A 13,689-nucleotide genomic window follows, 5' to 3' on the forward strand; every position below is an offset into this window, starting at 1 on the left:
TGCCTGTGTTATGTGTTGTTAATTATGCTCAGTTCAGAAAATTAACAGAGAGGTAACTTAAGCTCAAATTATAAATGAATGTCTGGCAGATGAGGCTAATTCTGAAACAGATGGAAAAAAATACAACTAAGTTTATAGAACTCGATATTAAGCTGATAAAGGCTGTAATGTGCCCAAGCAGAAGATTAAGTGTTGTTCCTTGAGCTTGTGTTCAGCCTCATTTTAATTGTGGCGGGGTGGGCATAGATCAATGGGCTTGATTGGGAGTGAAATGGAGAAATGAAGGGGCAGCCCTTAGGTTCACTCTTTCTCCTTGAATCTCTTGCTGGCCAAGGTTTCACAACCTTGTTTTATTTTTTATCTCAGGCAGAAATTAATAATCGTTCTAATTCATCCATTGCTGATTCGAAATTTACTATTGTTGATCCATTATAAACAACACAAGTCACACCTTCCCATTTATCTTCTGCACCTAATATCAAACCCTCCCTATTTTCCTTTATCTATAATCAGGATTCTCTCTCTGAGTCTATTGCACCTCTTTTCATTTTATTGAAGAATTCTATCCTAATATATTCACTGTGACCCAACAAGATTTATTATTACTTGATGTTGTGATTGGAATTAAATATCGAATTGTTCATTGTGTGTTAACTAAACAGAGGTGTTGCAGGTGCTTTTTGCAGCTATTATTTTTTAATGCATTTTCAGGACCTGGCCTTTACTGGCAAACACAGCCTTTATTGCTTATCTCTGTTTGTCCTTGACAGGGTGGTAGTGAGCCTCCTTCTCTAACTACTGCAATTATCCTGGTGAAGTTACTCACAGCATTGCTGAGAAGGAAGGTCAGGATTTAGAGTTGGAAGGGATGTGATTCCTGACCTCAGAAATGGCCAAATGAATTGTTAATTTCCAAAGGCAATAAGAAATGGAAACAAGTGCCCATTGCATTCACATCTCATGAATGAATTAATAAATAAAGGAATCAGGAAAAGAAAGATAAAGGTAAATGCTCCATTCTTGTCACATAATACACAGTACTACATTTAGAATGTATTGTACATGAAGTTCTTTAATTTTTGTCTACTGTAAGGCAGACAGGGAGTCACCACTTTGTCCAGCACCCCTCATAGAAACCTGGTGTTCCTAAGTGATCTCCCCTCCAAGTACTGTCCTGTGCCTGGTTAGCCTCCGAGATCAGACAATTACAGGCATATTCAGGCTATTAGGTTTTGTTAGGGTAGCACTGTTATCATAGCAGTTTGCGCAAAGCTGTAAAAGTGACCTGGGTTCAAATCCGGCGCTGTCTGTAAGGAGTTTGTACATTCTCTCCATATCTGCGTGAGTTTTCTCTGGGCGCTCTGGTTTTCTTCCACCTTTCAAAAACATACCCGGGTTGTAGGTCAATTGGATGTGAATGGGTGGCACGGATTCATGGGCCAAAATAGCTGTATGTCTAAATTAAAAAAAGATTTGTGGTAATTAAAACCTGTTTCATTAACTCTTCATATTGTTTGCACAAATTAAGGAACATGCAGCCAAAATCATTAAAATTATCAACAAAAGAAAAAGTTTCCTTTTATAAATAACGATGTCAAAATATGTAAATGATACCTGTACAATGCAAACTCTGAATTACATGAGCTTGCTTTCTTCATTTTCAGGATCAAGGCTTCTCTGATACATTTAATATTTTAATATGTCAATGTGTTTAATTCTTATTCTAACTTATATTTATGGAAATATGCTCCATGGTCCTGGAGAAATGCTACCTCATCTTTACCATGTGAGTATGATATGAACGATGAATAAAAGTGACATGACTAGTGTTCATCCTAAATGCTCCTGAGATGATTGTATGGAACTCCCTTCCTGAATGGTGTTGTTCTTCTGGGGAAAATATGGCACAATGCTATGGGGTGAAGCATTTCAGAATATTGGCCCCACAACAATAAAGGACCATTGTATTTCCAAGATCAGATAGACCATGACTTGAAGGAAAACCTGGATTTAGTGCTGTTCATTTGTGCCTGCTGCACTGACCATCTTGAAGGTAGAAGCCATGGGTTTGAGAAGTGCTGCAGACTGTTAATTTTGTTTGTGGTGCACATTGCAGCTGTTGTGCAAGAGTAGTGAAGGAAATTAATACATGGGGTGATTGATGGGGTGCCAATTAAGTGGGTTGCTACAACCTAAATAGCATTAAATCTTTTATGGACCAGTGAGGAGTATTTCCTCCCAGACTCTAGCATGTGCCTTGTAAATTGTGCAAAGGACTTGGGTTATCAGGAGGTCCTCTATAGGATACCAGCCTCTGAACTGTTTCTATTAGTTAAGAAGTTAATGCAGCGACTCCAATTAAGTTTCTGGCCAATGGATATAATTTCAACATATCATTGACATGACAATTGCTGGGTAAGTGGCCCAGTGATTGTAATGTAAAGTAAAACATTACGTGGGAGAAACTCAGTGTACTTTATATTGCAAAGATAAAGATACATAACCAACGTTTGAAATATAAAGGGTATATAGTTGGATTCAGAGGGTCACAGAAATATGATAACATTTTAACTATAAATCTTAACAATGTGCTAGCTAATAACATAACTAATTAGTTAATATCAGAGCTAATATCAATGAGGCATGGTGTCAAACAATGCTGCACATGCCCCTGACACTCTTTCACTGTCATCTAACTCTTGACTTCCAAGTCCAACAAATTTCCAATGGGACTAGAGTTCACCTTCCTCTATCCTCAAGGACTCCCACCACCTTTTCACTCTGCTACCATCAGGAAAAAAGATGCAGGAGCCTGAAGACGAGCACTCAGAGGCACAAGGCAGCTTCTTCCCTGCTGCCATCAGATTACCGAATGACCGTGAACCGGAGACGCAGACTTACTTTGATTTGTCATGCACTATTTTTTAAATTTATTTTTGTAAGGTGGTTTATATGAATGTTTGCACAACTATTCCAGAATTTATGTTCCATTCCAGCCTCTGCTTCATCAAATTCTAACCTCCATTCCAGCCTCTTCTTCCTTCTCTGCTTGACAAGTATCCCCTTAAATGTCAGAGAGTCATAGCATGGAAACAGGCTTTTTGGATAATCAAGTCTCTGACGATCATCAACCTTCCATTTACACAAATCCCATGTTTATTATTCTTTGGACATTCTCATCAACTTCCCGAGATTTTACCATGTAGAATTCTATAGCACAGAAATGGGTCCTTTGGCCCAACTTGTACTGACCAACCAAGCCGGTCTTCATTTGGCCAATATCACTCCAAGGTTTCCTATTAATTTCCTATTCCTGTCTCAATGTCTTTAAAATCTTACAATTGTATCCAACCTCCACCATTTCCTCTGAAATCTCCCTCCAAATACTTTCCACAAGCTGTGTGAAAAAAAGATGGTCCTCAGGTCCCTTTGCCCTCTCACTTCTGCCCCAAAGTTTTAGATTCCTTTACCCTGGGAAAAGACTAGGGAACTTTAGAGAAGTTTATAAAATCATGAGTGACATGGATATGATAAATAATATCCCCCAAGATTTTATAAAGCTCTATAAGATTCTTGCTTAATCTCCTACACTCCAGGGTGAAATGTCCCAGCTTATTCAAGCCTACAGGCCCCAGTAACATTCTCGAGAATCTTTTCTGCACTCTTTCCATCTTGATGATATCTTTTCCCTTGTTGGATGATTGGAACTACACACACAACTCCAAGTGTGGTCACCAACAACCTGCACAATTGCAACGCCTGTACTCAATGCCATGATCACTCATCCTTACCTTCGGGGCTATGTACAGTGGCCAATTAACCAACCAACCTGTATGTCCTTGTGATGCGAGAGGAAACTTGAACACCGAGAGAAAACACACAAGGTCAGAGTAAGGACATGCAAACTCCACACAATCAACTCCCAAGGCCATGATCAAACCAGTTCTCTGGTGCTGGGAGGCAGTGGCTCTATGTACTGCACCACTGTGCCATTCAAAAAACATCTATATTTTTCACTGAAGCAATGTCATGCAGTAACTCCCACACTCACACCAACTTTCTTCTGGACTCAATTCTCAATTTTTTAATAACTATCCTGGATTGACCTCTGATTAGCTTTTCCCCAAAAGAGGAAATATATTTCATTTCCAATCTATCAAACTTGCATTTTTTTTTTGTAAACCCTGTGCAATATTTTTTTCAGGCAAATGGAGACTCAAGTTGTTCATCCCTTCCTAATATGTATAGTCTGTCATTTCTGAGACCCGGTTCTGGTAAATTTTCTCTGCACAGACTTTGTGTTTATTGCTTTGGCCACCTTGAAACTTGAGAACATGGAACAGGTCCAGTTTTATTTATTACTTAATCCATGCATTTGTAGTTAAATAAAAATATCTCAGTCAGAAAAATTTGGTGCTTAAAACAGGCTAACCATCCCCACTCAAATAGCTGGCCACCAAGGGTTTTCACCATTATGAGTTTTTAAAATATTAGAAAGGTTTGTACCCTGACTGCCCCATATTGACGGCATCTGGTTATACCTTATCTCATTAGTGGAAAGATTCTGAAAATCCACTCTATTTAAACTTTCTTCAGAGAATAATAGAAATTAGGTGCAAGTGTAGGCCATGGAGCCCTTCAAATCTGTACCTCCATTCAATCCAATCATGGCTGGTCATGTGACTTCAGTTCCCTATTATGGTTTCTCTCCATAGGCCTTGATCCCTTTAGGCGGAAGGACCAGATCCAGCTACTTTTTTGAGTCTGATCAATTAGGCTCAACATCTTTCTGTGGCAGGGAGCTCCACAAGTCCATAACTTTGTGAATGAAGAAGTTTTTCTTTATCTCATCCTTAAATGGCATGTCCCTCATCATTACACTGTGACCCCTTGTTCAGTATTTCCCTGAACATCAGATACATTCTTCCTGAATCTAACCTGTCCAGAATTGTCAGAATTTTGTGTCTCAATGGTGTCCCCTCACATTCTTCTAAATTCCAATGAGTAGAACCCTTTGTTCATATATGAATCCTGCCATCCTAGGAATCCTAGTTAACACTTGCTGCACTCAATCAGCACTCCGCTAACCATGCCACCATTTGCCTGTTATTGTCACTGAAGTGTATAACCTCACATTTGTCTACATTATACTGCATCTTCCATACATTTGCCAAACTTTCCAATCTCTCCAAGTCACTCTGCACACTTGGAATATTCTTCATAGCTTGTTTTCACCTAATGTTGTATAATTTGCAAATTTAGAGAAATTACATTCATTTCCTTCATTTGAGTCATTAATATACACTACATTGTAAATAGCTGGATTCCCAGCTTTGAACCATGTGTTACCATACTTGTAACTGGCTACCAATCTGAAAAGGATCAATTTATTAGCATTCTCTGTTTCCTACCTGCTGAGAAGTTTTCAATCCATGTTAGTACATTACCTCCTGTACCAAGGGCTCTAATTTTTCACACTGATCTCTCCTGTAGTACCTAACCATTTGGAAATCCAAATACACCACATCATCTAGTTAACTGTTGTCCACTCTATGGGCTGCATCCTCCAAAAATTTGAGAAGGTTTGTCTCTTTTAATTTCCCTTTCATAAATCTATGCTGACTTGAACTAATCCTATCAATCCTCTCCAAATGTGCAGCAATTGCATCTTTAATAATTGAAGCCTGCATTTCTCACACAAACGAAGTTAGGCTAACTGGTTTATAATTCTCTCTCTCTCTCTCTCTCTCTCTCTCTCTCTCTCTCTCTCTCCTTTCTTAAAAGGTGGTATCATATCAGCTACACTCCAATCTAAAGGAATGGTCCAGAGTGAAGAGAATGTTGGAAAATAATCACTAATCCATCCACTCTCTCTTAGGCCACCTCCTTAGGTAACTTTAGGATGAAAACTCTCAGGCCCTGGGGATTCATTGACTTTCACTTGATTTTCTGAACGCAATTTCATGACTGATTACAATTTCTAGTCCCTCAGATCTCGAGTATTCCCGGAATGTGTATCTTCTCAAATGAAGACTGAACTAGATAATTTATTCAATTTCCTTGTCCCAGTTATGAATTCACGCAATTTTCTCTTTTGATACTAGAGAAGCTTCTGAAGTTCTTTTTTATGTCCCTGCAAATTTCGTCTTGCACTCTACTTTCCCCATTTTAATTGGACCCTTGGTCTTTCTCCAATGAATTTTAAATTTCTCCCAATCCTCAGATTTACTGCCTTTCTAATCTTAATGAAAAGCAGCTACTGGCATGCCTTCTTCATGATGGTAGCAACGTGATGGTGTCAGGATAGATCTTCAGAGATAGGTGTGCAGCTGCCCAATCACCTCCATCATTGGAGACTGTCACTCATGGAGTGGAGAAGGTAGGTTTGGGATGGGCACGAGATTGCAGTGTCATTTACTACAATCGTATTTGTTTCAACGGCTCTGTGTACAGAGCCGTTGTCATACCCACGCTCCTGTTCAGCTCCGAATCATGGGTCGTCTACCGGCATCACCTACGGCTCCTAGAACGCTTCCACCAGCATTGTCTCCGCTCCATCCTCAACATTCATTGGAGCGACTTCATCTCCAACATCGAAGTACTCGAGATGGCAGAGGCCGACAGCATCGAATCCACGCTGCTGAAGATCAAACTGCGCTGGGTGGGTCACGTCTCCAGAATGGAGGACCATCGCCTTCCCAAGATCGTGTTATATGGCGAGCTCTCCACTGGCCACCGTGACAGAGGTGCACCAAAGAAAAGGTACAAGGACTGCCTAAAGAAATCTCTTGGTGCCTGCCACATTGACCACCGCCAGTGGGCTGATATCGCCTCAAACCGTGCATCTTGGCGCCTCACAGTTTGGCGGGCAGCAACCTCCTTTGAAGAAGACCGCAGAGCCCAGCTCACTGTCAAAAGACAAAGGAGGAAAAACCCAACACCCAACCCCAACCCACCAATTTTCCCTTGCAACCACTGCAACCGTTTCTGCCTGTCCCGCATCGGACTTGTCAGCCACAAACGAGCCTGCAGCTGACGTGGACATTACCCCTCCATAAATCTTCGTCCGCGAAGCCAAGTCAAACTCTAAAAAAAATTTGTTTCAAGAACAGTTCTGAAATGAAAGCACATAAGGACTGACTATCTTTTACTCTCTGTTGGCAGAATTACCATTGGAAAAATAAGCTGAAAATTGCTTGACGAATGACTGCCAAAATTCTCAAGTTCCTCTGCAAAGAATGCTGAAAAGTTCCTTCCTATCCACTGGGTACAAAATTTTGTTGGATATCTTTTATTTTGCTGAAATTTTATTTTCATGAAAGATCTTGATAATGAAATTACAGATTTTCCGATGCACTGAAAAAAATGTCACTGCTTGCTAAAGAAAATTAGACTTTTTTTTTAACTGGTGAAAATTCAAATCACAGGACATGGGCTCGTCATGCATGGCTTATCAGAATCAGGATGTATTGTCATGAACAAGTCATGAAATACGGCGTTTTGTGACTTAGGTTTGAGCCGTGGAGGGAATGCCTGGAGGTATTAATTGGAGCATGTCGTATCAAGCAGAGAATCTCAGAAAATGAAGCATCTGTTGGAAAAAGCCTCAAGCTGTTGTCTCAGACCTGGAAAATTCACATCTGGAAGTCTTGAATTTACTGATTCATTGGTTTTCAAGAAGTCTTCTTAAAATAAAGAGAAAAGATTGGAAAGGATTACCTTTTAGCCAATTTCTGATGGAACATTTCAAAACTATCTATGATGGGGAATGTTGATTGATGGTAATTGGAACATATGCTCTAAGTGGTACCTTTAGCCATTAAATTCAGTGCAAAGAAAGAATATTCTAATTGTGAATAGTGAGAAGATGATTTCTGAATTCTAACAGTGGAGGAAAATAGATATGTAGCTATGGAATTGGGGCACATCCAAGTGTCTAATCTACTGCATTCGGTGTTAAGGTGCCAGAAATTATGGAGAATAATATATTAGATGCAGAGGCTGGTTGGGTGGTAGGTAAGGGCAAGAGCAAAAGGCCAGGGCAGGTGTGCAGGAAACAGAGGAGATGCAGGTGGGGGCTACATTAATGGTAGTGAAGTGGAAACCACATTTTCTGAAGAAGGAGGACACATCAGATGTCCTGGAATGAAAGGCGAGTATCCTGGGAGTAGATATGGTGGAGATGGAGGAAATGAGAGTAAGGAATAGAGATAGTGCATTTAAGCCAAGCTTTTACTGTACTTAATTAAGATTAACCAGAACCGTTATTGATACTGTTCATTGGCTCCTGTTTGGAGATATAGATACATATATGATCAAGGTTGGTTCTGATGTTATCCATATTCAAATAACCTGTCGATTAGTGTGAATGTTTACACCTGTTGAACATCTAAAGAGGAAAATTTTAAAGCATCTTCATTGCCTTTTCAGCTCCATCTTTCAAAAAAGAATGAGGACTGATTCAATTCTGCCAAGACAGCCGGTACGATACATGTCCATAATTTTCCCACCAAAGTAAGCACAAAGGGGCATATTTTTAAATACGACCAACATCGAATTAGCATTATGTTCAAATGGGTTCTTAGAGTCATAGAGAATGATCTGCTCATTTTGCTGACATCACAATCTTAGGCTGAGTGGGTGGTGTGAATTTGTTAATTAGTTGATTTTAATGCAAGGGCAGTGAGAATTCTGAACGACCAAAGGAACTGCTCTACACTAATCATCCAAAACTCTCATATTCATGAAACAAAATCTATTTATATAGTCAAGATAAAATGAACTATTTGTACTTCTCACTGTAGTAACTGTAGTGCACCACTGTGTAGCATATGTGAGTGTGTGGACAGTTTTCCTGAGATGGTGAAAGGCATCAGTAAGTAAAGGTCTCTTCTGTTATCTGAATCTTGCATTTCTAAGTTATTTAAGAAGCCTCCCAAGTAACCCAGAGACACAACAGTATAGATGAAATACTTGCCCTGCATATGTTTTCTTCTTTCTTTGGCTTGCCTTCACGGACGAAGATTTATGGAGGGGTATGTCCACGTCTGCTGCAGGCTCGTTGGTGACTGACAAGTCCAATGCAGGACAGGCAGGCACGGTTGCAGAGGTTGCAAGGGAAAATTGGTGGGTTGGGGTTGGGTGTTGGGTTTTTCCTCCTTTGTCTTTTGTCAGTGAGGTGGGCTCTGCGGTCTTCTTCAAAGGAGGTTGCTGCCCACTGAACTGTGAGGCGCCAAGATGCACAGTTGGAGGCGATATCAGCCCTCTGGCAGTGGTCAATGTGGCAGGCACCAAGAGATTTCTTTAAGCAGTCCTTGTACCTCTTCTTTGGTGCACCTCTGTCTCAGTGGCCAATGGAGAGCTCGCCATACAACACGATCTTGGGAAGGCGATGGTCCTCCATTCTGGAGACGTGACCCACCCAGCACAGTTGGGTCTTCAGCAGCATGGATTCGATGCTTGCGGACTCTGCCAGCTTGAGTACTTCGATGTTGGTGATGAAGTCATTCCAATGAATGTTGAGGATGGAGCGGAGACAGCGCTGATGGAACCGTTCTAGGAGCCATAGGTGGTGTCGGTAGAGGACCCATGATTCGGAGCCGAACAGGAGCGTGGGTATGACAACGGCTCTATACACGCTGATCTTTGTGTGTTTCTTCAGGTGGTTGTTTTTCCAGACTCTTTTGTGTAGTCTTCCAAAGGCGCTATTTGCCTTGGTTGAGTCTGTTGTCTATCTCTTTATCGATCCTTGCATCAGATGAAATGGTGCAGCCGAGGTAGGTAAACTGGTTGACCGTTTTGAGTTCAGTGTGCCCAATGGAGATGTGGGGGGGGGGGGGGGGGGGGGGGGCTGGTGGTCATGGAGGGGAGCTGGCTGATGGAGGACCTCAGTTTTCTTCAAGCTGACTTATTATATGTATTGCTTTTCAGAATGTATGTTATGTCTGGTTACATTGTTATGAGTCCAGAGGACCCCAAAACCCAGCAGCGATAGATATTCACCAAGACAAATGGTTACTTAAACATTGTTATCTTTAAACATAAAAATAGAATCACACTTCAACTTATCACTATTGACTTAATAACTTAACTTAACCCCCTCTAATTCTAAGCGTACATGTATGTAATGTGTGTGTAAGTTCAGAAAAATTCTTTGGTTCACAGTCCAATTTCACTTCTTATTCCTCTTTGTACACTGGTTGCAGTCAATTCTTATACTGTGCATAGAATTTAACATTTATAAACTTCACCAGGCTTTGGTACTTGAAAGATAAGTGGATACTGCTCAGAAAGGTTCTTGTCAGTCTCAGAGAGAGATTTGTTGTATGCTGGACACCCACAACTGATTACTTTTTGATTTATTGTATGGTGGACACCCACAACTGATTACTTTTTAATCAGTCACTTCAGTGTCTTGCTGAAGAAACCTGCCCCATCAGGGTTCTCCAGATGATAAACTTTCAGGTCACCACAGGCTTCCTTTTTGTTTCTCTTGTTTCAAGTGAAACATTAGACAGCCAGTTCTCTTCTCTTGCATGGACCACAAGGGGTTTGACAGGCTGAACGAAGCACTTGCAACCCGTCTTCCAAATGGGGTTTTCCACAAGCTTGCCAGCTTGTCCTGTTCTAATTCCAGTTGCTGCTGCTGACTGTAAAACTGCAGAACTGAACTCTCTGTGTGTGTCTCTCTCAGAGGAAAAGCCTGTTTTTCTCTCTCTCTGCTTGCAAAACCACATGACCTTCTTAGAACTGCAATTTCCATTGCAGACAGTCTGCGGCTCCGACGAGTTCTTTTATCTGTTGCCTTTTTCTAAACAACCATCCATTAGTGAAGTCTCTTGGGCACTCTCTAAAGCTTTTGCAAATGCTCTGGGGCCGACATTTCTAGCATGAGCAGAGCTCCAGTATTTTAAATAAGATCTGTTTTAAAGTGTTTGTATGTGACCTACTCTTAAAAACCTGCCCCAATTTATCTCCCAAAAACATATCTATATTCTGTCACCGTATGTCTGTGTTTTTTGCACTAAGGGCCAGAGAATGCTGTTTCAGATGAGAATAAACTTGATTTGATTTTAAAAAGTGAAAGTTCCCCTTTAAAAATATAAGATCAGTGTGTGGCGGCTCACCAAGAGGCAGGCGAACCGGCTCCGCTTGTAAGCCACGCGGCAATGCAGCCATCCTAAATTGGGGGTTTCCCTTCCTTCCAGCACGGGGCTTAAAAGTCCACGCTGGAGGACCACGTGATGCCTGGGTGACATCAGCATCCTTCAGTGCAGTTCTCAGTCAGGTCCGGGCTGGGAGTATAAGAGCAGCCTGCAATAAACTAGTCTGCTCACTGAGCTCAACCCCTCTGGTTGTGTGTGTTCTTTCAGGAGCAGGGTAGCTGCCACTACAAGTGCATCTTTAAAGAGGAAATACTAAAGCTATGCTTAAGAACTGCTGCCCATCTTCTACCTGGACAAATTGCAGTCTTCCAGATTCAATACGGGAATCTGTTACTTCAGATTACTTGCTTTTGTTGTCTGCATTAGGACAGGCTGGGCCAAACATTTGTGAATTGGTTTCTCTCTTCATTAGTATACCTTGACTTGCTGCTTGTGTCCTTTTCAACTAACTACCCTAATTTCAGTATTTTTTTAAATAACATTCTTTTTTCTGTGACAGAGTATATAGATATGTTCTTGGGAGATATATTGGGAAAGGTTTGTTAGAGTAGGTCACATACAAACACCTTAAAACAGATCTTATTTAAAATACTGTAGCTCTGCTAATGCTAGACATATCTGTGCCTCAACAGCTTTTGCAAGAGCTGTGGAGAGTGCTAAAGATACTTCACTAATGGATTGTTGTTTACAAAAGGCAACAGATGAAAGATATTGTGGGAGCTGCAGATTGTCTGGAAGAGAACTTGTTATTCTAAGAGGGTCATGTGGTTTTGCAAGCAGAGAGATTCAAACAGGCTTTTTCTCTGAGAGAGAGACACACACACAGATCAGTTCTGCAGTGTTACAGTCGGTAGAAGCAGCTGGAAAAGGACAAGCTGTCAAGCTTATGGAAAGCCCCATTTGGAAAACACCCTCGTCAAAACCCTTGTGGTTCATGCAAGAGGAGAGGACTGGCTGTCTAATGTTTCACTTGGAATAAGAGAAACAAGAAGGCACTCTGTGGAGTCCTGAAAGAAAGAGGTTATCATCTGGAGAATCCTGAAGGGGTCAAGTTTCGTCAGCAAGACACTGGAGTAACTGATTAAAAAGGAATTAGTCGTGGATGTCCTGGAACAACAAATCTCTCTCCGAAAATCGACAAGGAACTTCCTGAGCGGTAACAATTTACCTTTCAAGCACCAAAGCCTGGCGAACTTTATATTTAATTCTGTGCCCAGTGTAAGAATTGCACGCAACCAGTGAACTTGGAGGGATGAGAAGTGAGATTGGACTGTGAACCAAAGAACGTTTCTGAACTTACATACACGTGCGCTTAGAATGAGAAGGGGGTTAAGTTAAAGTGTGATCCTGTTTTCATGTTTAAAGATAATTAAAAGCAACTTTTGTTTAAGTAACCATTTGTCTTGGTGAATGCTGCTGGGTTTTGGACTAGTACCATTTTTCTCCCTAAATACACCTGACTCCATGATTCCAAATATACCATTTGCCCATCCATTCCTCTTCCTCAACCTCCTTGAATTACTTGTTTTCTCTCCTTCCCAGACCCCAAAAGACAGTTTCTTTCTCTTCCCAAAGTTCCAGTTTGACTTGTTGAATGTTTGCTGCTATTATTCCAGATGTCCAGCTCTTTTTTTTTTAAACAAAAAATTCACGCTGCACCCTGCTTTTTCGGACTCTTTTGCCATTTAAGATTGTCTTTTCCATTGCACAGCTGATGTCCCCATGAATGCATGTTTTGGATCAGTCGTGCTGCAAAGTCTTCAGAGTGCAAATACTGCTCAAACGTCACGCTTTCTGCAAGCAGACTCATGGTGGGGAGCTGTCCGAGGACATGCACGGATCAATATGAAGAGCAACACTTGGAACATCCTTTTCTGATGCCAAATGGGGCCACGTCTAACGACGTGCAGGCAAACCCACGCGCCGATCCCCCTGACAGTTCAACCCCCCCTGGAATGAACATGCAGGGCAAATCAGCGGCCGGCCGCGCGGTGCACGTCGGGGATGATAGTTCGGCGTCCGGCCGCGCGGTGCACGTCGGGGATGATAGTTCGGCTCGCGGTCGCAGGCTTTCTGTGGCGCGCGGGCGAACACCAGTGCCCATCGGGCCGCGCGCCGTTTTCTTCCCCGCCCCCTCGCTCGGTGGGCTCGGCGCACGTGACTTGCCGGGGGGGCGGGGTTTGCCGCTGGAGACTGCTGCGTGCCGACAACGTCTGGGTCACCGCGGAGGGAGGTAATGGCTTGATGCTGCGCGTTTGTGCCGATAATTCTATTGCAGAGATGTGTTGTGGAAGCAGGGTTTCCCGCTGCATTGAAATCCTCTGGGATGTCCTGAGGTTGGGTCGGTTCCCCCCCCTCCCCCCTCCTCCCCCCTCCTCCCCCCTCCTCCTCCTCCTCCTCCCCCCCACTCCTCCTCCTCCCCCCCCACTCCTCTCCCTCCTCCTCCTCCTCCACCTGTGCGCAGGAAAGAAAAGTCCGAGGATTCAGTCGGATGCACCGTTTGAACAGACTGGGGCGAGTTTCA

At 42.2% G+C, this 13,689-nt stretch overlaps 1 protein-coding gene across 6 annotated transcripts in view; it reads left to right on the forward strand.

The window, feature by feature from the left end:
• tsnare1 (T-SNARE Domain Containing 1) overlaps positions 1 to 13,689 on the forward strand; it is a 962,849-nt gene that overhangs the window by 555 nt on the left and 948,605 nt on the right. For 3 of the 6 annotated variants that reach the window (XM_069922260.1, XM_069922263.1, XM_069922264.1), the window contains exons 1-4: positions 8 to 52; positions 771 to 1,005; positions 7,165 to 7,267; positions 8,431 to 8,514. In XM_069922260.1, the coding sequence (XP_069778361.1) occupies positions 7,239 to 7,267; positions 8,431 to 8,514 (113 nt within the window). In that variant the 5' untranslated portion in view covers positions 8 to 52; positions 771 to 1,005; positions 7,165 to 7,238. Of the gene's footprint in view, positions 1 to 7; positions 53 to 770; positions 1,006 to 7,164; positions 7,268 to 8,430; positions 8,515 to 13,689 lie in introns of those variants that run through there. The other 3 variants (XM_069922261.1, XM_069922262.1, XM_069922267.1) reach the window with 3 other exon arrangements.

Source organism: Narcine bancroftii, chromosome 2 (genome assembly GCF_036971445.1).
Source record: "Narcine bancroftii isolate sNarBan1 chromosome 2, sNarBan1.hap1, whole genome shotgun sequence".
Lineage (NCBI taxonomy): Eukaryota > Metazoa > Chordata > Chondrichthyes > Torpediniformes > Narcinidae > Narcine > Narcine bancroftii.